The sequence below is a fragment of the Natator depressus genome, chromosome 6 (genome assembly GCF_965152275.1).
Source record: "Natator depressus isolate rNatDep1 chromosome 6, rNatDep2.hap1, whole genome shotgun sequence".
Lineage (NCBI taxonomy): Eukaryota > Metazoa > Chordata > Testudines > Cheloniidae > Natator > Natator depressus.
In genome coordinates this window covers 94,250,176-94,278,013 of record NC_134239.1, presented here as the reverse complement: position 1 = coordinate 94,278,013, position 27,838 = coordinate 94,250,176, and the positions used below count along the sequence as shown (strand labels likewise).

Genomic DNA, 27,838 nt, shown 5'->3' with positions numbered 1-27,838 from the left:
GATTAGGACTTCAATCTGAGCCACACTAATTTGCCTCCACATTCCATTGACTAATTAGTAGTGATGGGCCCAAACAAATTCTAGTCACCTCCAGCTGAACATACCGGCTAGCTCCTGTCTCCATAATGGGTCAAACTAAGACCCTGAATCAGACCACCTGAATTTTGGAAAATTTGGTTCTCATCAGATAATGATTAATTTCACACACAATTATAGCGGAACATCAGCTCTGCTACAGTTAAGATTAAGAAAACGTTTGTTTAAAGGATGTTTCTTCTATGTACATCTGCACTTTGCAGCTTGGGCCTAACTCTATAATATTAATATGATAGAGTTGTTAATACAGAGTAAATATTAATATAAAGTATGGGCAATTTACTGTTAGAATCTTACCTTTTTCATTTCCGAACTTTTTTGTGTTTAATTTTGCCATGTTAATCTTACTTTAACAAAGAAACAAGATTGACATTCATAATAAAACATACTCTAATATCACTTTTAATCTACTTATCCCAAGTTATAAATGCTGATTAAGAATTACAGTTTCTTCTCCTCTATATTATACTCTTTCTACAGATGGAAAAACGCAGGCATGGAGCTATCTTGTGACTTAATCAAGACAAAGATCCCAGTGTAGATTAGCAGCCAGAAACCACTGTGCATTAGGCACATATAGTTGTATATATTGAGAGGCACTATAATCTCCTAGTGGATAGGTACTGGCCTGGATTTCAGGTGGGCCAGTTCTGTTCCTAGCTCTACTGACCTCTTGTGTAACCTTGGGCAAGTCAGATCACCTCTCTGTGCTTGTTTCCCCTCCCTCCCGTTTTGTGTCTTGTCCATTATAGCAGGGAACTTGCCACTGCTGTAGTTATAATTAATTAAGTTTAAGACAAGCTCTAAAATATGCATGGTTATTCAAATTGCCTTGAAATTTTGTGTGCCTCATGGGGGTGAGGGTTACTGATCCAGATTTGGGATCACTTAACCAAGGGGTCCCCAAGATATAGCCCACTAGCATAACTAAAGTGGTGCAATCACGCCAGGCATCACAAGATTATGGGGGCCCAGTTAGAATATGATTTCAATTTAGAACCCATGAGGACAGAGAGACAACAGGAATGGGGGTGCCATCCCCTGTCTGGAGATGTAAGGGAACTGCAACCCTGGTTGGTGCAGTGGGTAGGACCCAAGCATCCCGGAGCCTGTATACCCACTGCCTTGAAATCTAACAGGACTGTATACACAGATTATCCCCAGTAGATAGAACCCAGGGGTCTGGCAATCAGGACAGGGGATGGGCTGTTTGTGCCGGTGGTACAAAGGGCTGCTAGCCATGGAGGGCTCTCGGATCTAGCCACACACACGTATCTCCCTTCATGCCACTGCCAGTCCAGAAGAAGATGAGCTGTGTTGCACCGCAGCAGACGGGGCTGCCAGGAGAAGTGTGCTGGCCCCCTAGGGCAGAGGGGGCTGGGCTGAGGGGCCCCTGTAGCTGGGGCAACCCTGGGCCCCAGTTGTGAGTAGCCAGCAAGGGTGTGTGGAGAAGGCATGGGGAGATCATAGTGCTGGGGAATGCATGGGAACATGGTAGAGTAGAGACAGGAGACACAGCCCCCTAGAGACAGAGTTTAAGGGAAAAGCTTTGGCTGCTTTGTATGGAGTGGAGGAGCAGGGGGAACTGGGAGGGATTGAGGGAAGGGAGTTTGGGGCGGGGAGGATGGAGCAGAAGTGGGTAGAGCTGGGGGGCGGGATCAGAGATATTGAGGGTGGGAGAAGTGAGTTGGAGCACCCTTGGGGGATTTAGATCAGAGATGGGAGGATGGGGGGAGTGGGGGGAGTTGGAGCAGAGCTGGAGGGAACTGAGAGGAGGTCTAGGGGATGGCTTGTGGGGGCTTAACACAGGGCTAAAGGGGTAGATCAGGAAAGGGGGGCAGGAGGGGTGACTAGATTGGAGATGGGGGACTCAAGGAGGCTGGACGGGTGTTAGGGAGACCTGAGGGGCTGGATCAGAACTGGAGGAGAATGAGGCGGGCTGTGGGGATCTGGGGAAGCCCTGTCCTGGGTGGGGAGCTCAGAACAGGCATACGGAGAGCCATGTGTCAAGAACACACTGCTGAGATGGGGATGAAGAGTTGGGAGTGGGCATGCTTGATGTATATCCCATGCTCTCACACTTTCAGGAATGGGGATGGGACACCCATTGAGATGAAGGGAGAAGTTCACACATCTCAGAGCTATTGTTTCAAGGTGTATTAATCTCCATGGAATGTTCTGATTCAGCAGAGACCATCACATTCAGATGAATGGGCCACTTCACATCTCTGAGCTTCCTATGTTTTCAGGATCATCCTGTGCTGGGGATCTGTATGCAATAAAGCAGTGGATAATTAATTATTAATTTCATACACAGATATAGCAGAGCACCAGCTCTGCTACAGTTAAGATTGAGAAAACTTTTGTTATGTTTCTTCTACATACTCTAAAATCTGCACGCATGCCTGGATTGTCTTGAAATGTGCTGTGACTCTGTGAGGGGGTGGGGAGGGAGGGGGGCTGGAGTTAGTGGTCTACATTTGGGATAATTTGAGCAAGAGCTTACTGAGATATAGCCCCATCCCGTCCCTCAAAGAAAAACAGATGGTGACAGGTTCTACCAACAATATTTGTGCATACATGACTTCTAAAGTTTTAATGGGTCAGTAAGGGGAGGGTGAGATGGAAATTGTGGCAGGAAGAGAGGGGCTATATGTGGTGGTGAATGGTGGGAAGAGAGACACCATTCTTCTCTCAGGTGCTCAGTTACTGTAATCAATATGTAATAAAACTGTCAAGTTCTTGGGATATAGACCACGTCTAAGATTTCTTTCACTAGTCCTGTTAGCAACTACATGCTCCGAACATTTCAAGACATGATCATTATCCCCATTCCAGGATAATATTATTTTTTATTTGTATAACTGTAGTACTGAAGAGAACTAGTCCTGGCCCAGGACCCCACTGTACAAACAAAGAGCAAAAAGTCCCTGGCCCAAGGAGCTTAGAAACTAAATATAAGACATGAGACAAGACATATGTTTATATCCCTTTATTAAGTGTTATCCTCTACAGAGTAACAATAAATAGCCTTGTTAACCTCTTTTTAAATCTCGTTTTGCTCATAGCTTCAATAACATATTCCGGAAGTTACATCTGTGGGTTAATTATGCCTTGTGTAAAAATGTATTTCCTCTTATCAGGTTTTTTTTTAATTTACCCCCACTCATTCTCATATAAAGAAAAGGAGTACTTGTGGCACCTTAGAGACTAACCAATTTATTTGAGCATAAGCTTAATTCTCATATGTTGTTCCTATGCACTGTGGAGACAGATGTCTCAGACAAGCTAGATCCATAGATCTGCTGCTGCCTGCTGGCAGATTCTAATAGATACTGTGATGTGAGAGACGATGCTAACAATATTCAGTGTCACAGTCACAGTCAAGTCAACAGGACAGCCCCTGTTCTCCAGTGTGTTGGACTGTGTACACCTTTCGACTTCTGCCCCGAACAACGGCAAGTCGACTCGCTGTGCGTGTCCGGAGGTCGTGGGGGCCCGGGCTGTCCCGGATTCACCGGTAGTTCCATCTTGACCGGGCAGAGGCACTAAGAGGGCAGGAGAACCTTCCCTTCCGCCTCGGTAGGTCTGAGCGCGGGAGCATATTACGTGACCCCTCCGCCACTTCCGCCTCAGTAGGTGTCATGGCGGCGGAGCAAGCCTCACACGTGACCTCGGGCGGGCGGAGCTCTGTCCCACACGCTCTCGCGCGCAGCCTCGCTTTTCCCCCGCCCGCGTCCCCCTCTCGCCCTGGCCGCTCGCGCAGCTGCTCGGCTCTTGCTATATAAAGGGGCGAAGCGGGCAGAGCGGGCGGCTGGTGGCGGCGGCTGCAGCCCGAGGGCCGGCGAACGAGGCCGGGCCAGGCCGCGGGGCTCCCCGTGTGCTGGGGCGGGACGCGCGGGGCTCGGGGGGGACGCGCCGGGCAGGTTTATTGTTTTAGGGGCGACTCCGCCGTGGTGGGGGTGTCCCGGGGGGCTCGGGACATGGCGAGCTCGGCTAACACAAACCCCGTGGTAAGGACCGGGCCGGGGGGAAAGGGGGGCCCTGGGCGGCGACACAGGCGGGGCTCAAAGCCCCCCGCCATCCCTGGCTGGGAACGGCCGGCCTGGCCGGGGCAGCGCCCCCAGCCAGGCGCCAACTTCTGCTGACGCTCCGGTGGAGGCGAGCGCAGCCCCGAGCCGGCGGGGAGAGGCGCCGGGACCCGCCGGAGTGGGACGGGGGCTGGGGGCGGCGGCGTAGAGCCGAGCGGCGGGCAGGCAGCGTCTCTCCCAGCGAGGAGCCCCGAGGCGGGCCGAGCCTGGGGCGGGGGGAGCCCGGTAGCTCCGCCATCAGGCTGGGGGGATGGCTGGGGAGGGGGCGAGCCTCCTCGGGGGATGCGAGGGGAGATGCTGCTGTAGAAGCTAGGCGCTGCCTCCCCCGTCGGGGTGCGGGGCGAGGTGGCGGGTTGGTGGCATGTGTGGAACCCAGCCGGGCACTGCTGGAGCCATTTTATGTAGCGTTATAAGAAAGAGGCGATGGTTGAAAAGCACTTGTCCCAGCCCTGCAGACTCGGCTGACGGAGGAGAAACCCCCCTCCAGCCTCTCCCAGTGGCAAGGAAATAATTAAAAAACAACTCACCCCTTCCTCCCCCTTGTGCTTTCTGCACTCTCAGGTGGCTTGTTTTACTTGTATTCACATAGGTGTGCAATAAGCAGTCACATAAATCTGTGTAGCCACCAAGCCCCACCGATCACTTCTTTCCCTTCCCCTCTGAAAAGAATAAACCATCCACAAGCCTACCCCCAAAAAGCTGCTGACAAACCCCGAGTCCGGGCGGTTACGGTGCAGGCTTGGCCCCCTTGTTTGTGTCTCTGTGAGATCCATCATGGCTTCCCCTGCCTTTCTGTCTCCCTGCTCCTTGTGTTCCTCCTCCCTGTGGCTGCCCTGTTTATATAGAGCCATTGCCGCTCTCTAATATAGACTCTGCTAGGATGGGAAGGTGCTTTCCAGCCCCACGTCACCGCCTCTCCATTTAAACACCACATCAGCCTTTAAATAGGGAGAGAGCTGCTGGGAGGTGCATGCACCAGAGGCAGAGACTGAAAGAGAGACAGACACGGTCTCTTTGTCACTCAGTCCCTGCTTTTTCTGCTTAGTTGTTAGCTAGAGTCCCCTCTGCCCTAGTCTGCTGCTCTTAAACCCAATTACTGGAGCTGTGGGATTTGTAAACTAGCAGTTGCTTATTTCTGTTAGTTTATTTAGGGGGATGTTCTCCTCATAGATTTAATAATCTGGTGAATTAAATAGCTTTCTTTCATTTTTTGTGTGTGTTGCTTAGGGAAAGACAACTAATCCCCCAGCCCCATTTTGAAAGTATTCTGGAGTCCTTAGCTATTGAATGTCGTGCAACAAATATCTAGTATATACATATGTCTGTCCTATTAAGTGCCTTTTTTGCTGGGGTAAAGTGGTAGTTGAACTAAAATAGTTCTTATCCAGTATTGTATAGAGAGAAGGTGGGATACCTATTTTATGATACTTTGCAAAAGTTTATTTAAGGGTGGACAGACTACAGCTGTGAAGCTATACATATTTCAAATGTTTAATTTTTGGCAATAGATTGTAGGCTGGACTTCTGTAGCACTAAAATATCTGTTCTAGGTGATAAAGCTGATGGCTATACACACATGTTCTTACCCTCCAGGAAGGGCTAGAATTTTTTTAAAGTTTTTCATAATTTTTGTGGAAGTAATATCAACACCAGTATTATAGGCAAATTTAAAAAATTTGATTGCTTCAAATGTTAAGTGCCAGGTAGCCCTTTATATCAAAGCAGAACCAGTCTTATATAAGCGTAAAGTGATTTCTGTTGCCTTCGTATTTTCTTTTTATTTTGGTTTCAGTCACTTAAGTTAGTCACTAATTCTGGACATTGCAGTTTATTGTGTGTCCCGTAAGCTGCATGCAGTGTTTGCATATGAGGATCTGAATATAAATGTCAGCAGACCCTTCAAAAAGCACAGGCTGTCCTCTGATAGTTTTAGGTTTTTTTATTTTGTTACTATATAACTGAAGTAGGCCTTTTTGTATGTGTGGTGTTTCATCTCACTATATAATAAATAGGAAGCAGAATAGGAAAAAATGGTATTTATTCTGAAGCATCTCTAAACTGCTTTGCAAGCCTCACTAAACTTGAATTCTCCGTTGTACAAAGATAGTTAGCTGCACCTGTCTACTAAAACAATACAGCTTTTGAAAGTTGTTAGAAAACAACCATGTCTGGAAAGTTCAGTTTGTAGCAATAAAAGATTAATCAATTAAAACCTTAAAATGTATCTGATTGAGGTGCAGGCTAAAAAGGGGTAAAGGGCAAGTTCTCTGTTGGATTTTATTTTTTATTTAAGACTTGACCACTAAAGAGAGTTTAGACCCTGATGCAGTTAACTTTGTGGAGTTCAGGTCTGAGTCTGGTAATGGAGCCAGATATTTTAACCTTATCTAGCATACTAATGTGAACAGAAATATTCTCAAAGAACATGACCAGTTTATAGCTTTAATATGTCAGTTTGGGGGCCTAAACTATTACTGTACAATAGTTTTTAATGTTTCACTTTAATTAAATCACCACTAACAGTTTTCTTTCTGCTAAAGAGAAAATACAACATTTTGGCTTACATAAACAAGCAAGGATTTGATAGTAGATTGTTATAGCTAATTTGTAATAAAAGGAATCCAACAACTTAAAACTTGGTCATTAAAAACCAACAAACTTAAATGTAGTTTCAAGTACTGTTTCTCTCCATGCACCACCTGCCAGTTCCTGTGGTTTTACAATTACATTTTACTATTTATTTTAAAAGATGTTATTTCTCTCTCCTGTTCTTAAGTAAAAGAGCCACACAGATAGGGGATGTGAATTCATGAACTTCTTTTCGTATAGGAGAAATTGTGAAAGCAGCTATACGCAACATGCAGTCAAATGCACAAAGTATACAAACAAACTTGTAATTTTCTAGTTACAGGAATCTTAGTTGTTGCAAAAATAAGTGTTAAAGAAATTTTAGGTGTAATAAAGAGCATCCCTTTTAAAGTAAAAAAAGTAATTTAAGAAATTTAAAGTCAAATGACTTGTAGCATTTAAAACAATTTGGTGGTATTTGTTCTTTGGATTCTAAAATGTAGCATGTGCATCTATAGCTTTCTTTTCAAATTAATTTCTGTCACAAAGTGCAGGGGTAGAAGGGGGTTAAAATTTCTCTTACAATCAATTTGTTCCATTCCCAGCAGAGGGAGCACTAGTTTGTAAACCTTCATATAAAGTTGTGGTTATATCATCAGTTCTCATACCCAGACAAGTAAATGAGAAAATCTGAGTGGTGTTTAGTTTTTCTTAATCTGTATGTGGCAATTAGGACAGAGCTTGTTAAACACTTGTTTATCATTCTTGTGTTTTGGGTCTGCATTCACCTATAAATGTCTGAGATTCATTATAGTACAAATGTTAGAAGGGAGGTACTTTCATCAATACAAAGTGGGTGAAAGCATTCTAATTTTAATTGCCAACTTGTAAGTTTCCTTTGCAAGCCATGTTTCTTTGTCTGGATTTCTCAAACTTTGTCAAGTAGTGGGACTTGCATATATATGTCTAAGTCATTAGTTACCCCTGTAAAAATAATGAATAATGCTGTGGCAGCCGGCTGTTCCAGCAAATTACTATGGTAGAGTAGTCAGATCATTGATTTGGAGGTAAAGATACATTTTTGTGAGCTTTATAATCCATCTCTTCCTTTTTATACATACTAGTCAATTTACGTAATTTAGGTCCTCTCTTGAGAATGCGTGCATCTTTATTGTTGGCATTATGCCTAACATGTATAGTCATAGAAAAGGATGTGCATGAGAGAAGTTCTTTACAAACTGCAATCACATTTGGGACCTGAACTGGAAAGAGCAACTGAAAGGAAACAGATTTCTGTTCAAATGTTATGTTTCCATTATCTTTCTAACTGAGCATGAATATTCAAAAAAGTTAGAAAGGGTTCCGGATGAGTAAAATTCTGTCCAGGTCTGTTCAGTAATACTATATCCAGGATTGACTTCTGAGTGAGCAAGCAGTTTCTGGAAGGAATTTTCAGATGTAATTAAAATCTGGGAATTAAAATCATGTGTACGTACACAAATGAAAATTAAGAACTCTATAAATATTTTAATTGCTAAAAGTAACTTGTTAATTTTCATACACAATGCTGATTTGAAATTAAGTTCATATTCTATGCTTCTCTGTACAGGTCAGAAGTTGAGGCTGTTGTGGATATCCTGGTCTTTAGGTTTAAAGTATTGAAGGGAACGCTTTGTGGTGTTCCTGAATGCCCCAGTATGGACTGCTCTTAAAACAGTTACTGCTGCTGTAGAGGGAATTACATTCTTCTGAGCTGGACAGTTAACAGGGTATATGCAGTGGTACTGGCACAATTTTTATTGTGGGGGTGCTGAAGGCAGAACCCGTGCATTTGAGTTGTTTTTACTACTTCAGGGCGGGGGTGCGGCGGCACCACCAGCACACCTAGTTCCAGTACTTATGGGTATATGTAGTGGGGGACACCCCGATGAGTCCAGAGCATTTTTTTGAATTGTTAGTGCAATGTTGAAAAATTCATGTGTCAAGGGCATGACAAAATATACAGGGGAAAACCTAAGATAACTCTTCAAAAACTATTATTTATGGTAAAGGAAGAAAATATATGTTAAAACATTCCCAAGTAGGGATTGGGCTGTGAAGTTGCTGGCTATATCTGAGCATTGATGTTTTAACACATAACATTACAAAGGTTATATTTATAAAACTTTTTCAGACTTGTTAGGAGACTAAGCTGTGGGAGAAGGAGAAAATGCTGTTTAGGGCTTTCTTCTTGTCATCACCAAAGCTAATCATTTAAAGTACTCTGTTGATAGGATCAGCTATTCATTTTGTCCACTGAACAAGATATTTATGCCCCAGTTCTGCAACTAGTTACGTATGTTTTAACTTCAAGTGTGTCGTTAGTCCCATTGACTTAAGTGAGATTATTCATGTGCTTAAAGTTATATATATGTGCATAACTGTTTGCTGGAGTGTGCCAATGTCATCTTCCAAAAAGTGACACTTCTAATATACTTAGTAATGATGTGCAGAATAGATCAAGTAGCACATCTGCACAGCTGAGATTGTCATAAGGTGAGTCCAGTTAGTTTATTGCAGAAAATGTATCTCGAATTTTTTATTATTAAATGGGATGTTTTGCTTTCCATCTGTTATGAACTAAGTCTCAAAGTAAACACAAGATCCCATTAACAATGCTTGACATTTTTACTTATTTTAAATTGCACACTGCTTAGAACTAAAGTACTAATGCTGTACAGTTACCTAAATTTTCAAGGTCTGTTTCAAACATTCATGTGCATACATACATTTAACTAATACTTTGCTGAAGGCTAACATATAAGTACACAAGGCTCTTCAACCTTAAAAAAAAAAAAAGTAGAGAAGATGACTTTAGAAGATGCTTTGGTACATATTGCGTGCATCAGAGATGGAATACTGAGCTTTAAACTCATTTGCTATAAACTGGGTCTCCCAGGGCAATACAAGACAAGCTTATCCGAGTATTTCAGATCAAAACAGAGATAGGATAACAGAATGGTGGATTGTCATTTTTCCGCTGCTTGGTTTATAGCAATATATTTTAATATTCAAAAATGATAAATAGATGGCAAAAATATCTTTGAAATTAGAATTAGGTGTTGATAGAATGACACTGGTGCAGCATCTTAAGAAATTAGGTGAAGAATCTTTCTCTGCAACTTCTCCCATATCCACTTAATTTTGACTTGCACCATTCCTGTCTCCATTACTAGACATCAGCAAAGCAAAAACTGTTTATGTGGAAGTTTTGTGATATGGACAGGGAAGGATTTACTAGATCACTTATGTCACTTGAGACTGAATATAATCTGAAACTAGATCTCCATAGGTGAATTATGCATTTGTTGTAAAGAAACATGCTGTAAAACTTCAGTACAGCTTTTCCTAGTTTTTCCCCTGCATATATTAAGTAACCAAACATAGTATATTTTTTAAAATTTTTCTTTGTATTTGATCTTTGTTATGAATTAAAAGTATTTGAGTCTGTTTTTCAAAACACTTTTCCCCTTTGTTTTTAAAGAACAGTAAATGCAGTAGAAGTTCTTTTGTACATACTGTATCGTCTTCTAGCCTTCAGCTTGCACTAGGAGGTTTTTGTGCGTGTGTTTGAACATTGATCACTTAAAAGAAATCCTAGCTGACCATTATTAATCAAAACTATGTAGTAGTGTTGGATATCTTGATGGGGATCCTCTCAAGTAGCTAATATAACCTGTTTACAGTACTGTGCTGAGCATATATTGCAAATAAGTGTCTAAACCATAAATATATCTTTAAAAAATTAGGAGAAGTTAGCACTCATAAAGGTGCCGGTTTGGAGCCTGATGTACTCATTCTATAAATGAAAAGAGGCCAATGCACTTAGTGGTAGTTTAGACTTCCTCCCATTGACTTGGCAGTGTGCCTCAGCCTTGAATTGGCAGTAACACCTTTGAGGATAAGAGAGAGTAGTTCATCTCTTTGCTCTGTCCATCTTTGGCTTTTCTAGTAAGACTGGCTTCAAGGGTTGTTATGGTATCTGGCCTTTTGAAAGTGTTCCTTCAGAGGAGTTTTTTTAAAAAAATCTGTTTAGTTGCGTTAATACTAGACTATTAAGTCTCTTACGGTACAAGCAACCCTTACTAATAACTTTTTAAAGCCTAAACTGTACAGGTCTGTAATCGAAGATGTCATCAATGATGTCCGAGAAGTTTTTTTGGATGAAGGAGTAGATGAACAAGTCCTTCTGGAACTCAAAACAGTAAGTTGTAGTTGGACTCAGAGTATTTACAGCTCCATAACATACTAACCAGCCTATGACATAGTGCTTACTGCTCCATATAGTAAAAAATAGTGAATTTTCATTGTCTAAGCAAAGCACTCATCCCCTTGATATAGGAGTTGAGATGCTGCTATGTATGGTATAATCTTCTTCCGTACATCTTATATGTACAGCAAATTTGCTCTTTTCTCCACCTTCCCACATTATGCACTTTGCTGTATTCGTTGCACATCAACTTATATATCAAGTTTACAATAGGGATCATGTTTCAATGTGGGCTTCGTGGGTATTTTAAGTATCTAAGTTGTTTAAAAAGGTACGGTCATGTGTTTGTTGTCCTCTAGCCAAGAGGTAAAGGTTTCCATGATGGTTCAGTTAGGGATCAGGTGAATTGATTTAAATCTGAATTATTGAAATTGCAGATTTTAATCATGATTTAAATCCGCGAATGGGAATGAGTTAAATAATAAATTTTAATCTTGCTTTGCATTTAATCTTTTTGGTTCTTTTCCTAAAGAAAAGTTGATTCTTAATGGTTGGTAACCATTAAAGCATGTTGATTTGCAACTAAATTCTTTAAGCTAAATTTGATGCTTCTTTTTGCTAACTAGGAGAATACACTGTATCTATGCACATGTATTTACACAGTTGTATATAGCTCATCTTACATTTATTCAGATTCTTAGATTTTTCATATTTTATTATGTTAGAAAATGTGTGAATGATGCATTTGTAAAATACTAGACGATTAATTTTTATTTGTGATTTATGTCAAGCTATATTTGGATGAGAATTCAAATTAAATTAAAAATGCATAAACCCAGCATTTTAACATGTTGTTTATTGGTTAAATAAAACTACCTTAAATGTGTTGAATACATAAGAAAAAAAGTTTATTAAAACACTTTGCATTTAAAAATAACTGCTTTATTAAACAAAGGAAATATTATCTGTAGTTAGTGATTTTAATTAATTGCTTCTGGGTACCATGTCTTTCAAGAGTTTAGAGCTAGTTGATCTCATCCACTCATATTGAATTTTTATTCATAGATTGGCAGAGGAACACAGGCTTTCCTGCTTTTTTAATTCCCATTTTGTTTGTTAACTTTGAATGAACTAGTCATTGAACAGAACTAGTCAAATAAACGGAAATGAAGAAGATAGCCTTTTCTGTAGGTGCAGAGAGAATATCATTGTGAAAAGTTGGTTTAACACATAACATACTCTGGTTCCAGTTGCTTAGCCAGTGACTTCCACAAGTTCTGGGGTTTGACTTTTCTAAAAAGCTTGGCAAGAAACATAATGCTTGAATTTTTTAATTTAATTTTTTAAATAAATTATAATAAGTTTAAGCCTAATAAGTGGTCATAACTTCAAATTTAATATTAAATAGGTTTATTTAAAAATAAATCTGTATTGAATTTAAATTCAAAAATCCAAATATTTGTAACTATCTTTTTTAATTCATCCTGAATAGGGGATGCTTTTCTTTTCTCTCTCCTCTTTGTAAGCTGAAGAGTTTCATTGTAGAGTGCTCCACTTTTCAAAATCTAATGACTTTTGCTTTGCAAAAATATCCCATTTTCTGACATGGCATGTGATAAATTGCATTGTACACATCTGAGGAGGAGAGTTCTGAGGGACCATCACTTCACCAGAATGCAAACTGTGTCCCGTAAACCAAAATTGTGACATGGGGTAGCTACCAGAATAAAGGATATTTTGTCTGATGCTTTTCTTGATGCCTTCTCAAATACTTTCCTGAACAAGACAAGTCCTGAGACATCAAAACAGAGAAAAGGACAGTAAAAATGGAGGAAACAGTGAAAAGCAGGGGATGGTAGAACAAGAGGCCTGAGAGACAAAGCTTTTAGATACTATGGGGATAGAAATAATTAAATCGCTATATAAAACCACAATCCTCTGCACTAATGGGAGCTTCTGGTGAAGATAATGAATCTTCCTTGAGACTCTTTTTATCTGTAGAAATTCTAGAAAGAAAAATGTTGAGAGAGCTGTGGTGAAGACTACATGCTTCTGGTGAGAGAAAACTAAAATGGAGGTAGAGGGGGTGGGAACTGAAGGATAGGAGCTACCACTTTATCTCTGCCTCCCTGCTTCCGATATGTGGAGTTATAAGGATGATCTTTCACCTGTGGGAGAAGAAAGGAATGTCCATGAAAGTTAAATTTAGAATTCCCTTGGACTATTTTTTTCTTCTGTTGCTGTGTGGTGCCTTAGGAGAGGGGCATATACCCAACCTACATATGCCCAAAGTTTTTGTGACAAAGTAGAATGTACAGGATAAATAAGGACCAAGTTGAATTGCATTATTTGTAATAATTCCAATCCTACAACATTAAAATGACACCTGGAGATACCACCTTTTCTTTCTCTCAAACACAGCTGTGGGAGAACAAGCTGATGCAGTCCAAGGCTGTAGATGGGTTTCATTCAGAAGAACAGCAACTTTTGTTGCAGGTTCAGCAGCAGCAACAGCAGCAGCAGCAGCATCACCACCACCATCATCATCATCATCCACAACCACAGCAGACTGTGCAGCAGCAATCCCAGACACAACAAGTCCTTATTCCTGCATCCCAGCAAGGTTAGACTGGTTCTCTAACGTGCCTACGTGAAACTCTCTATGGTTTCAGCAGTTTTCGGTTAAAAAATTAAATTCAGGAGAATTTGAGTCTTTCAAATTTAAGGTGTCCTGGTTGGTAGATCAAACTTTGGGTCTATTAACTTCTCTTTTATATATTTGTCTAGTCCCACATAACTTATTTTTCCAAAACAAATGTCTTTTTTTCTCTATAATGAAAATGTCAGTCCACTAGTCATTAGTAGCCCTACAATAACAAATCAGTGTATGTGTTCAATTAAGAGAGAGTTTCATTAAGTAGGTTGAAACAGGATTTTAAAAATTATACAAAACCTCTAGTCTCTTTTAAAATGACTGGGATGAGGATGCAAATACTATTTTACTGCACATAATCAGTTAAACAGACATGTTTTTCATATTGGAATTAGTTCTGAGCCAAAAAAAAAAATGTGATGGCTTGCTTGTGGCCCCAGCTGGTCACGCAGTATGTAAATGAATGGGTTCAAGATGCACTGTCAAACTTACCCATACAAATAATCTTTTTTAAATGTAGTTATCACATTGCAGACTTTACCTTAAGAATTCCAAGGAAGCATTTCTAAACACTCTTGATTAAGCATTAAATAGGGGGAGCAAACGTTTTCTGATTTTACAGAGTCCCCGTTGCATAAACAAAAACCCAACCTAATACCATGTCTGCATGAGTTGATGAGGGTAATTGACAATGTGTTATCTTACAGTCATGACACACACTAGAATTATTATTTGTATTTTGACAATTCTTAGGAGCCCCAGTCATGGACCAGGACCCCATTGTTATAAATGCAGTACAAATGGAGAAGAAAAAAGTGGTCGCTGCCCCCAAAGAACTTACAACTTAAGATTCGAAATCCATGCATCTTTTTATATCTGCATCCCTGTATCTTTAGTTCATTAACAGAAGACTCTGCTTTGTATAGTCTTAACAAAATGCTGTGATTCTAAATATGGTTGACTTACAGAGTAGTCTTGGGGACAAAATAAGGTTGGATGAGAACTTACACTTCATGATGTACTTGTTGCCTTGTCACTTTAATATCATGTGTCACCATCACTTTAGTCCTTGCTGTTGCCTGTTTTTTCTGTGGTTCGAAACTCATTTTCAGATTCTAGGTCATCACAGATTAATGCCAACTTATTCTGTTTAGAGGATGTTGGGATAGTGGGCCTATCCTCATGTTCCTTGAAATTTGCAGGGTCATACCCTTTTATTTAAATATCTAAAACAAGGTTTGATTTAAGAAGCAGTGTCAGAAAGAGCAGGGAAGTTAAAGGAAGCTGCTGAGGTCAAATCACTATGGATCCAGTTAGGATTGCCATATCACCTTCCAGGGATTCTAATGAAGGTAATCACTGCAGTAGAAACACGCATATCTGTGGACTGCAGACATTTCAGAGTAAAGAACAGCTGGTACAACCACATGCTTTGAATCACTAGTCCTTTACCTGCTTCCTGTAACTTATTTTGTTCAGATCATATAGAACTGACGTTTTGTTTCTTTTGTTTGTAGCACCTCAGCAGCAGGTTATTGTGCCAGATTCAAAGTTGATACAGCACATGAATGCATCAGGCATGGTAAGACTCAGAATTACAACTTTATGCAATGCTGTAATTTATTTAAATAGTGAAGATAAAAGTCTGATATGAGTCATATCAAATGCCAAAAAACAAACCAAGAGTTACTGGCAGAAGATGGCTCCTGCCTCACTGATTGCTAGGCTAACAACACGTGAACTGTTTATCCAGGGCTTGCTTCTGTCAACAGACCTAGGGTGTAGCTTGATCCTATAGGTAAATATAAGTTAGACCAGTGATACTCAGACCTCAGTGGTTCAGGAGCCAAGTTAGCAATCAACATTACCCAAAAGAACCATAGTAGCATGAATTCATTGTTTCATTTACTATAGTGCTATACATATTTAAACAGTCTGACAGGAAATATTTAGAGTGTGTGTGTGTGTGTGTGTATATATATGTATCTGTGTGTGTGTGTGTGTGTGTGTATACACACACACACACACACACACACACACACCTCTACCCCGATATAACGCAACCCGATATAACACAGGTTCGCATACAATGCGGTAAATCTCCATTAAGAGTGTCGGGCCGGGGCCGAGGGGTTGATAAGGGGCAGAGGGTCTCGGGGGTGGTGGGGGCTCCTTCCTCCCCCCCCAAGTCTGGGAGGCAAAGGGGGGGGGACATTTTCGGGGTCCTGCAGTCCCAGAGTGGCCCGGGGGATTAGCAGGGGCCCAGGAGCAGCCCGCTTCGCTTCCCTCGCTCCAGCCCCAGCCGTGTCGCTTGGTGGAGGGGGCTTGGGGGAAGAGATCCCCCTGCACTCACTGGCAGTGGCGGAAGTGGAGCGGCCTGGCCCCAGCCCTTCCACTCCCCCAGCTCCCAGCTGCGGCGTTCTGCTTCTCGCTGCAGGTGAGTACAGGGGGCATCCTTTCCTCAACCTCCCCGCACTCACCAGCGGCGGGAAGCGGAGTGCTGCGGCTGGGAGGTGGCGGAGTGGAGCGGGCTGGGGTCGCGTTGCTCCGCTTCCCGCCGCTGCCGGTGAGTGCCTGTCCGGGGGGGGGAGGGGGGTGTTGATAGGGGTCGGAGCAGTCAGGGGATAGGGAGCAGGGGGTGGGGTCCTGGGGGTGATTAGGGACGGGGGTCTCTGGAGGAGGTGGTCAGGGAACAAGGAACAGTGGGGGCCAAAGCAAGTTTGATATAACGTGGTCTCACCTATAATGCGGTGAGATTTTTTTGTCTCCCAAGGACTGCGTTATATTGGGGTAGAGGTGTGTATATATACAAAAATTATTCTCGCACTAAAATGACTGACCAAGTATTATTATTTTATCAACTGCAATTGGTTAATAACGTAGTAAAAGCATCCTGATTGGTTGTTAATTAAATTACACATTGTTTTAATATCATGTGCTGCAAAGAGCCACAGGAGACACATTAAAGAGCCACTTGTGGTTTGCAAGCCTCAGTCTAAATATTGCTGGATTAGACTAAGTTTTTTTGAGGGTCAGCTAATACTGATACAAATCTGTATGACAGCAATCCCAGGAAGGGATGACTTCACATGTGGAAAATACTGTTACCCTGGTGCAAGCCTTATGTTATATTTACCAGATGAAGAATGACATTCCTCAAATATTATAAATAATAAACTCATAAAAATGATACTGACTGTACAGGGATTTGAATCTGCCTTTCTGGTTATTTATTTCAATTAATTTGTTGTTGCAAAAGTAAATTCACAACTTTTTATCCTAACCATTTATCCATTCCTTACAGTTTTGTCTTTGTAGTCTAACTTTGTCTCTCTTGCTTGACATCAAGTTTAGGCTATGGGAAAAACCTATTGTCCTGCAGCCCAAGACATCCAAAACACAATCTGTGCAAGTTAAATTTAGTTATTTATTTAGATTTAGAACTCCATGCTAAAGAATATCCTTCCAGAGTTTGATGTAAATTTAAAAGCACAATAAATAAAGTTGCACAATTAAGGCAGAAGCAGTTCATTTGCTCATTGTCTGTCAGATAGTTTGCTGATCTTCTCTTCAAAATCCTAGATGCACTGACTAAACATGATGCAACCAAAGGCTGAATGAAAACTAAAACTGACTTCTGCCTCACTTTCCTTGTAAATTCCACTGAATAGCAGCAGAAACCGGATTTTGCCTGCTTACCCTGCTGAGTTTCTTCTCTAGTTCTCGTTCAATTGAGCCCAATACTATACAGTAAAAAGAAAGTATGTGTAGCTATTTAAACATGTGCTGTTCCCAGAGTACAGCCTGAAGCTTTTTAAAAAAAACAAAACAAAAAACTACTTTAAGGAATCTGTCCAATTAGGGCTTTGTAAAAGAAATGTTTGACTAAAGAAAACTCTTAAATCTGTACTAAGAATGGATCAAGCAGACACAGCTTGTTTATTTTAAAGGCAAGAAAAAATTAGAACATGCTTTAGTAGTGTCCTTTCCCCTATCTGTAAGAAGATGTGCGGTAAAGGGACAGCAGAAAAGCGCTAGTCTGCTTCTACTGAGTGTCACTCTCCGGGAGGTTCTGATTGGCGATTACATCAGTCTGCCAGCAAAGGGAGATCTGATTTCTTACAAACCAGAAACAGAGACACAAGGTTGGTGAGGTAATATCTTTTATTGGACCAACTTCTTGTGTGTCTACAATCCTGGGACTGACATGGCTATAACTACACTACATAAAACAAGAAATGTGCATTTTACCCAATAGTAAAATTTAAATCCATTTTGCACTTTAATTTTTCATCAATATGAAAAATGCAATAGTATCCTCCAGCATTTCAGGTATTACTGTTAACATTCTGCTTAAACTTAAACCTGTAGTAGGGCTTGGTAGAATTGTCAAACTGCCCAAAGTTTGATTTGGAGTGACATTTGACTGCTAGTTGGAACTGTTTTTGACAGTCAGCATGGGTAAAATTAGTTCTGATGTTGTCATTACATTTTTATTTTTTGTACTAAGATGAGACACTGGGATCATATGGACTAAAATCCAAAGGTTCATTTGAGATCGATTTACAGTTCAAAACCAAGTGGATTCGTGTTAATTTGCAGACTTTAAGTTGTGCATCCATTCTCAATGACTTTCACAAACATCTTCACGTTTGGCCCAGAATACATTTTGGTCACTTAGTTTAAACTTTGAAATAATCCCCAAATGTTCTTAATGTCTATTTGATCCTTTTTGTTTAAATGGTCAAGAGGGTCTGTCATGAATTTGTTATAACAACTGTGTGTGTTTTGTTTAGTGTTTATATTACTGTGTTGCTTCATAGTAAAATCAAATCCAGTATAACACACACCTGTGTTGCTTGTTTAAGTTGTTAAAAATAGTGAATGCAAGGTATTGATGCAGACTCTCAGGCCTTAATTCTTTATGCAGACAATCATCGGAGTCAGCTTCCTCAGGGCTGATGCCTTTAGCCGTAGACCTGCTTCTTGGCTGTATCCCAAGGCTAGCTAACTCTATGTCATTGTAGTCATTCAGCCTCCTAAAATAAAGCTTCTCTCTAGCTGCCATGGCCTGTTGTGTTGAGGAATAATTCTGGTTTTAGATAGTCTTAAAGAATAACAACAAATTTGTCCATAGTTTTCTACAAATCATGTTGTCTTTTAGATGCAATAAAAATAACTTCAAATCCAGAGTCACTTGCAGAACTTACATTTCAGTGCTAGAATGCGTTTCATTGCAATCCATTCCAAGAATTCTCTTGGCATCAAGAAAAGGTTGTACTACTAAAACTTTATCCCAATACTTCTCTGTTGCTTTTATTTTTGTGGAATGTTTCTTACCTGAGCAAATATCCATACTCTTTTGGTTTATTTAAAAAAAAAAATCAAAGTTCCGTGATTCTGTACATTTTACTTGACAATATTTTAGCCAAGGGTGCCGGAGCCCTCCCAAAAATGGGGGGGTCGGGAGACTGAGTCCCCCCTGACCAAGCCAGAGCAGGGCCAGTGAGCCCTTCTCACCCCATCCAGGAGGTGAGGGGGAAGTAGCCCCTGCCTGTGCCTCCACCCCGAGGGCTACCCACCCAGGGCAGGTGGAGGGACCCAAGCTCCACACAGCTGCCCACGCAGCTCTGCCCAACCCAGCTTTGGCTGGTGGGGGGAGGCCCTTGGAGCTGCAGCCCAGCCATGATAAAAGCTGGGCAGGCAGCTGTGGGAAGCCGCGGCAGACCCTCCACTTGCCCTGGGCCTGCGCCGCGGCTCCTCACGGTAGCCCGCATGGCTCTTAACTGTGGCTGGCTGGGCTGCGGCTTTGATGCTCCCCCTGGCCGGAGCCAGGTCAGGGAGAGCCGTGTGGGGAGTCGGCGCGGAGTCGTGGATCCTCCACCTCCACCTGTCCTTGGCTGGGCAGGGAGTGAGAACACAGGCTGGGGGCTGCTCTCAGCCGCCCCGCACTTCGGGCAGGTGGAGCATTCGCCACAGCTGCCCAGGCTCCCTGGCAGGGCTCCATGCTGGCCTGGTGGGTGGGGTAGGGCCTTGGGGGGAAGAAGAGGGTAAGGGGGTGTGATCCGCCCCAGTGAAAAGTGGGAGGGCCTTTGCGCGCCCCTCTCCCCCCCCCCCCCCCAAGTTCTGGTGCCACTGTTTTTAGCTTAAACTTATCATAGATGATCCAGGAAAAGATCACACATGAGCTATTGTATTCTACGAAATGATCTTGTCTAGAAAACAGAAATCGTTTCACTATATTGAGTATGGTGTCAATTATCAGGTGATTAAACTTCTTTGATCAGATATTTTGTCTCAGATCAGGGGTGGCCAACCTGAGCCTGAGAAAGAGCTGGAATTTACCAATGTACATTGCCAAAGAGCCACGTTAGTAGCCCCCCATCACCTCCCCCCCCAGCACTTCCCACCAGCTGGTAGCCCCACCGATCAGCTGTTTCCTGGCACGGGGGTGGAATGAGGGCAAGGCAGACTCAAGGGAGAGGTCAGGAAGGGGTGGAGTGGGGGCAGGGCCTGTGGCAGAGCCAGGGGTTGAGCAGTGAGCACCCCCCAGCACATTGGAAAGTTTGTGCCTTTTGCTCCAGCCCCAGAGTCAGTGCCTATACAAGGAGCCGCATGTGGCTCCGGAACCACAGGTTGGCCACCCCGTCTCAGATGTAATTCATAGGAACTTACTTTCTTTTACCCTTGATATTGGCATTATTCCAGGATTTGAACAATTCACTTTAAGCCTTGAGTTTTTTTCTTTTCTATTAGTCAGATAACATATTCAGAGAGGCTGGTTAACTTTAACTTGGAGAGCTGGGAGTAGAGTCCTAATTTTTTAAATACTGTTTCACATCTTGTTTTTCTAAGACTAAAATAAGATCACTTATTAGAAGAATCATATACACTGTCTACTTAGGCCTTATTTTCTAAGAGACAGATCAAGGCACAAAGAGTAGTTGCCATACTCCAATTTTGACTTTAAAAATCTCCCTCATTTGCTTTTTTAAATAATTTAGAGAATGATCAGATTTTTGGTTTAAAAAAAAAAAAAGGAGCGAAGCTACCAGGGTGTTTTTATTAGTGTTATGGTCCGCTACTCAACAGCTGGCCAGCAGAGGGAGCACAGATGAACAAAACTTATTCCCAGAGCTTTTCTGGCAAACCTGGAAATAAAGCAGAATCGAGATGACGTGTGATGCACATAGAATGAAGGGATACCATCAAAGCAGGCAAATAGAAATCAGAAAGATTTCACTTCTATGATAGCGAATATATGCATGTTATACTATTAGTCATCTTCCTTTTAACATCACGGAAACTTGCTTATGAGTAAATGTTGATTATCCATAGACGCTATGGTGATTGTGTACATTTGTCCTACTTCACCTCAACAGATGCTTATTCTTTAATCCTCAGCTAGTGTGCTGTGATGCAAAGCATTGGCAGTAATGCTGGCTGTTAAAAACAGGTTTCTTACCTTTCAGAGTGCGGCTGCCACTGCAGCTACCTTGGCTTTGCCTGCTGGTGTTACTCCTGTTCAGCAGATACTTACAAATTCAGGTAATTACCTTAACATTAAATGGATTATAGACAAGCTATTTGATTTGCAAATGATTGTAATTTTTTACATTTCATGTGAAACATTTAAAAATCAGGAAGGAGTTTTGTAGTAAAGGGAATTTACCATACAGTTCTTGAGCTATATGTATTACAGTGCTACTTTACCAGCATAAAACTTTAAAAGATTTTATTTAATACATTTCGAAAGGTATTGTTTTTCAGCTGTTTACTATTTGAAAATATAAACATTAAATATAGACGGCTTTAAAGACTGCTACGTTTAATGGAAGTTTGTCTGAAATAGGAAAGTTGAGGTTTATAATGGTGTAGAAATCTGATTCAGAGCAGAGGTGAAACTTTCAGATCTTAATACAAGGAAAAAATTCCTCTCTTAGTTTTACAGGAAAACAAGTGTATACCATAGGATCAATCACAAATTATTTATGTCGTTGCCAGCAATCTTTCTCCACCTATGAAGTGCTGCCCTATAGTTAAGACTACGTTTTAGTCACAGGTATTTTTATTAAAAGTCGTGGACAGGTCACGGGCAGTAAACAAAAATTCATTGCCTGTGACCTGTCCATGACTTTTACTATATACCCCTAACTAAAACTTGGGGGGGGGGGGGGGCACGGTCTGGAAGCACTGTGGGTGCTTCAGCGGGTGGCCTGAGACCCCACTGCTGCTGGGAGGGGGCGAGCAGCGGTGCATGGCCCGGGACCCCCGCTGGTGCTTGGGGGGAGGGTTGGCAGGGCTGTCGGGCTCCCTACCCAGCTCTGCATGTCCCTGCAGCTCCCAGGGGGAAGGGCAGCCAGCGGCTCTCCGCTCACTGTTTCCACCACAAGCGCCGCTCCACAGCCAATGGGAGCTGCGGGGGCGGGGCCTGCAGAGGTGGGCAGCGCATGGAGTCCCCTGGCCCCTCCGCCTCGGAGCTACAGGGACATGCTGGTGGGAGCTAGGGAGCCCCCTACTGCGAGGTAAGTGCCTCCCCGCACCCCTGCCCCTAGCTCACTCCCACACACCCAAACTGTTCGGGCAGCCCCATAGCCAGCACCGGAGTCCGTGGCCTCAGTGAGAGACACACAGTCGTACCTATAGTGTTTTCTCAAATGGATGTGGAAGGAGGAAGGGCACGGATTCCTAGGGAGATTGTGTTCCCAAGGTTGGGTTCTTTGCAGGTGTAGATCCTGACCACTGAGTTTATGCTTTAGATGGAGTCAGGGAGCTAAACCTATTCTTAGCGGGAGGTGATGGAGGTGAGGGTCATCTGGATATCACTTCAGTTCCTCCTTTGTCTTTCTGATAAGAAAGTGGAAGAGTTGAAGCTGGGGTATGTCTTGTCTGCAACTTTATATCTATTGCACAGAGCTGGTGACCATCTTTTACAGGCTTCTCCGCTGTAATGAGATGAAACATGGGACTATTGCATGTGCTCTGTGAATTAGGGATAAGGTGGTAGGACTGTGACATGGGTAATGAAAGAGAGACTACAGAGATGGGGATAAAGAGAGACTGTATCATGGAAAGGAGGGATGGAGAAAGAGAATTACACAACAGTCAGACTGAAAAGAAAAAGACATAATACATGGAAAGAAAAGTAGTTTAGATATTATGGAGATCAGGGACATGCAAGAACCTAAATAACTGAAAGTGGCATTAGAGACAGGGAAAAGGAAGATGAAAGTGAATGGACATAATAAACTGTTACTTAAATTAGTTGATGCTGACATTTTATAAAGAAAAATAAATGAAGTTAGTGGATCTTTCTTGCCTCTGGAACTTACCCCTCTTTTCTGAGTACTAATCTGTCCTTGCTAGGCTTTTATCTACGGAGCATAAGGATATTTCTGAAAAACAGTTTAAATATTTTTTGCTTCAGAGTTTGTTCTCCACTTGCAAAGCCCATCGGTTTTGGCATCATGATAGTCTGGTTGCCTGTACTTAGATTGCAGTATTGATCCTATCTATAAATCCCCTGTGCTGTGGATTTATTCGAAGGGGAGACACAGTTAGTTTGCATTTTCCTCAGTCACCTTTAAAAATGTGAGTGGGTAACTATAATAAAAGCCAAATATAGAGTTTAAGTATATACCGAGGTTGAATTGCTCCCCCTCTGAGCATTTGCCCCTCTGACTCCTGGCACATGAAACCCCATTCCTAGCAGCCCATTCCAAAACAGTCAAGGACCAAGGGCTCAAGCTCTTCTTTACCCGTTAGTGCCCTTGTCTAAAGCTGTCTCCTTACTCCAAATGTTAGGAGTAAATTTAAGAATGTAAGCTTAGAATATTCACATCACAATGCTGTCTAACAGCCCTGATGAGGTCTGCAAGGGACAACTCGAAAGCAACCAGGAAGTAAAAAATGGCTGGGAAAATTGGTTTTTTTTGTTCGAAAACAAATCCAGTAGTTTTATCGTGTAAAAAGACCAATCTAAATTGTGAAAACATGTTTTCTGTCCGAAACAGCTTTTAGTGCTCACAGTCATGGTGCTTTTGTGGGGGAGATGCAGAGCAGAAGAATCTTTGAAATTGTTTTCTTCTGGAGTAAAGGCTTAGTATAAAAAGCCACTCATACCTGCCTTCTTATACCTTTTGTTTGTCCCAGTAACGGTTCAGCAAATTTTATCTCCCGTGTATCTGTTTTTCTGTCAAGCATAGTAAAGGTGGTGAAACTGGGAAACTGTAGAATAGCAAGAGAGACAACTATATTTTACAGTATTGTTTGCAATATATGCAAAAAACAGTATTCTACACAGTGCGACTGATCATCTTTTAAGGTAAAAATATTATTCCCTCACCACCACCACCCCCAAAAAAAGTGGAATGGATTTTATCAAATTTCTAAAATCCTATAGAAGGAGTTGTTCTTCTACTGGCCTCATCTTGGCCTTGTCAGAGGACAGAAATTAAAGAATTAGCTATCCTTTAGTGCAGTCAGTGAAATTAGTAGACTCAGTGGAAAAAATGCTTGGACTTTTCACATGTTTTGTTAAAAAGAAAAACATAGTTTCCCAACACTGAAATGTCCTCAATGCTGGAATACAGCATCTGTTTAACAGCGGATAGAAGCCTACACAATAGGATAGAAAGTGAAGTTTCTTTGTGTATATCTATATTATTGGCTTCTGTCCTTTTAAACAGGGACCTTGCTAAAACATGAAATACACTCTTCATATGTAGGGAATGAATATTCAGAAGATTGCTGTGCTGCTTTAGTGAGTTAATCTTTGGCCTCATGTGAGACCTTGTATCACCTGTTAGCAACCTGCCTGTTGTCTCTTTTCTAAACTACTCTTGCATTATGCCCCTTGTAAACATATGGTTGGGTTTTAAAGACAGTCCTGTCCAGAGCTTTGAAGACTTGTTGTTTTGAAGCTGTAGATGTGTGCCATGTTTAAAGTATTAAAAATAATAAAAATTCTCAACCTGTTATTGGTGGAAGTGTAAGATGAACTTTCTACCTTAATTATGCTCAGTCTTTTTCCTGGTGACCAACTTTGAAAGAGATGATCATTTTAGGTGTGGATTTTTACATTTTAAGTGGTTCTGTTTTCATTGCAGGCCAGATCCTGCAGGTAGTTAGAACTGCAAATGGAGCTCAGTATATCATTCAGCAACAGCAGCCAGTGGTTCTACAGCAACAGGTTATACCACAGATGCAGCCTGGTGGTGTACAAGCTCCTGTTATACAGCAGGTAAAGAGGGACATTTTGAATAAGTGGGCTCATACTTAAAACTAACCCGGTAGGAAGGTTTTCCAGTAGTTTGCATATTTAAGTACAAGGGTATGTGTTCTTTTGTTTGAATTGCATGCCAATAATGGCTCTGAAAAATTGACAGAGAGTTGCATAAAGAAATGGGGATTTTAAAAACTTATTTGATGCCTTAGAAATTCCATATCTTTGGCTTCTGTGCAGGATCTTCCTACCTGATCTGCATCCAGTGTTACCAATTTTTTTTAAAGTTATCACAATATTAAAAGTGAAATTATAAAAATCTTTGTTTACTTTTCTGTGTTTGATAACTATGTTTGTGACTGTGTTGCTTGAAGTAGTATAAAGAATTGACAGGTTTCAAATGTTTTTGGTAAGTAATTGTTCTGTTAGTATTGTGGATGCACGATTGCTAATATAAAATCCTTTTTTCAGGTTTTGGCTCCTATCCCTGGAGGGATCTCCCAGCAGACAGGAGTGATTATTCAGCCGCAGCAAATCCTATTTACAGGGAACAAAACACAGGTCATACCCACAACAGTGGCAGCTCCTACACCGGCACAAGCACAGATTACTGCTGCCAGTCAGCAGCAACCACAGCAACAGGCACAACCACAAGCACCACTTGTACTCCAAGTTGATGGCGCTGGAGACACATCATCTGAAGAAGAAGAAGATGAGGAAGAAGATTATGATGATGATGAAGAGGAAGACAAAGAAAAAGATGGAGGTGAAGATGGCCAGGTTGAAGAGGTAAAATTTGATAAAATGTTTCTAAAAGATTAGAAAATATTGAGACTTTAATGTTGAACTTCCATTTTCATTTGATAGATTTTTGCGGGGGTGTCTGTGATCTTGGGCAGGTATACACTAGCGCTTACGTTGATATAACTTACGTCACTCGGGGGTGTGAAAAAGCCACACACACACACCCCGAGGGACGCAAATTACAGCAACCTAAGTGCAGTCTATACTGAAGTTATGTTGCCTCTCACGGAGGTGGAATAATTATGCAGATGGGAGAGTTCTCTCCTGTCGGCATAGAGCGTCTTCACAGATGTGCCTCAGCAATGCAGCTGCACCAAAGTAGCACTTCTGTGTATTTAAATTAAACTATTGCAAACGGTTTCATAAACCTCTTCAGCAACGAAGAGATTATAAAAGAAATAGTAGGGCCCAGAATCAAGTCGCAAGTGGCATCCAGTCTTAATATGAAGAGGCCAAAAGATGGAGATTCAGTCATTTCCCTTGTTCCACTGGTTAATCACCATCGCTATTAAAAACTTTTGCCTAACTTCTAATTTGAATTTTGTTTGGCTTTAACGTTCAGCTGTTAGTTCTTTTTATGCCTTTGTCTGCTAGATAAGAGCTCTTCAATACCTTTATTTTCTCTCTATGAAGGTACTTAGGCTCTGTAATCAAGACCCCTTTCACTCTTCTTTTTGATAAACTAAACCGATTGAGCTCATGTGGCAGGAGATTTAGAGGTATTTTGAGCTCAAATCATTTTTATCATTCTTTTCTGTGCCCCAATCCACTTTTTCAACATCCTTTTAAAAAGCATTCCAGTATCAGTCTCATTGCTGTTATATACAGAGGTAAAATCCCCTCCCCCACTTCTACTTTCCCCTCTTTATACCTCCAAGGATTGCATTAGCCCTTTTTGCCACAGCTTTGTACTGGGTGCTTGTGCTCAGTTGCTTGTCCACTGTTACCCCTAAATTCTTTTCAGAGTCATTGCTTCCCAGGATACAGTCCCTCATTCTGCAGGTACAGCCTATATTCTTTATTCCTAAATGCATAACTTTGCACCTGTCTTTCATAAAACACATTTTCTTTGAATGGACTCAGCTTACCAAATGATCCAGATTGTGCTGTGTGATTGCCCAGTCTGCCAATCTTTGTCTGCAATGTCTTTGTCTTTACCACTCTGCCAGTCTTTGTCTGCAATGTTTAACAGCAGTAACTTTATATTTACTTCTAAATCACTAATGAAAATGTCAAATAGCACTAAGCCTGCTGAACCCCACTACCCCCACTCAGTGATGATTTCCCATTGACAGCTATTTTTTGAGATCTCTTACTTGCCTGGTTGTTTATCCATTTAATGTGTGCTCTATTAATATTGTACAGTGTTAACTTTTAAATCAGAATGTCATACAGTGCTAAGTCAAATGGCTTTCAAAAGTTTTGTAGTACATCTACAGTTACCTATATCAACCATCAGGGTGGATTTGATTTAAATCACTAGCCAGGAACACTCAATTTAATCATGGTTTTCTACATAAAAGTGCATTCCTGTTGGTTGTTATAACCTTAATACATATTCTTCACAATTCAGAGGTAGATGTAAGTTTCATATTTAGAAGGTACACACTATATGTTTTGAAACAGTGATTTATATTGAAAACTTTTCAGATTAGTTTTACAGCTATATCAGAAAATGATTGTTTGCTTATTTCATTTACCAAAGGTAATTGAAGCAGATATTTATGAAGTCATTGGGAGGTGAACTATCTCCAATTCAACAGGTTAATCATTAATATTTGGAGCATTTTCTTGCCATGCTGTATTAGGAGGAGATCACCAGACAGACATTTAAATTGTTTTATTTAACTAAAACAACAACGTTATGTAGTCTGGATTTTTTTTCTTCAACAGAAAACATAATATTTTAACAGAAGAAGCATATGTCCCTCACTTCTCACATTTATCTCCAGACTTTTTCTCCTTGTCCAGATCTATTCTGCCCCAAACAATCTTCTATTCATTGAACTTTTTGAAACTTTGCACTTTTAAAGAGAGGTAAGGAATTGCTCTGTGTACACAAATTTGCAGAGGGACAATAGAGTTGAGGTCTGTTGTTTCTCACCTCTGTATATTTATTTATTTATTTTAAAAATTTTTTGCTGTTAACAAGC

The 27,838-nt window shown here is 41.3% G+C and overlaps 1 protein-coding gene and 1 non-coding gene across 2 annotated transcripts in view; both read left to right on the top strand.

The window, feature by feature from the left end:
• The first annotated feature begins 4,041 nt into the window (after positions 1 to 4,041).
• The window catches only part of GTF2A1 (general transcription factor IIA subunit 1), a 34,595-nt gene continuing 10,798 nt past the window's right edge, over positions 4,042 to 27,838 (top strand). Inside the window, exons 1-7 of the mRNA XM_074956072.1 lie at positions 4,042 to 4,109; positions 10,897 to 10,998; positions 13,426 to 13,627; positions 15,175 to 15,239; positions 21,130 to 21,205; positions 24,766 to 24,899; positions 25,353 to 25,670. Coding sequence (XP_074812173.1) covers positions 4,080 to 4,109; positions 10,897 to 10,998; positions 13,426 to 13,627; positions 15,175 to 15,239; positions 21,130 to 21,205; positions 24,766 to 24,899; positions 25,353 to 25,670 — 927 coding nt within the window. The 5' untranslated portion in view covers positions 4,042 to 4,079. The remainder of the gene's footprint in view (positions 4,110 to 10,896; positions 10,999 to 13,425; positions 13,628 to 15,174; positions 15,240 to 21,129; positions 21,206 to 24,765; positions 24,900 to 25,352; positions 25,671 to 27,838) is intronic.
• On the top strand, positions 14,731 to 14,871 carry LOC141990277 (small nucleolar RNA SNORA79). Its single transcript, XR_012640145.1, has one exon. It is a non-coding gene; the product is annotated as a small nucleolar RNA SNORA79 (small nucleolar RNA).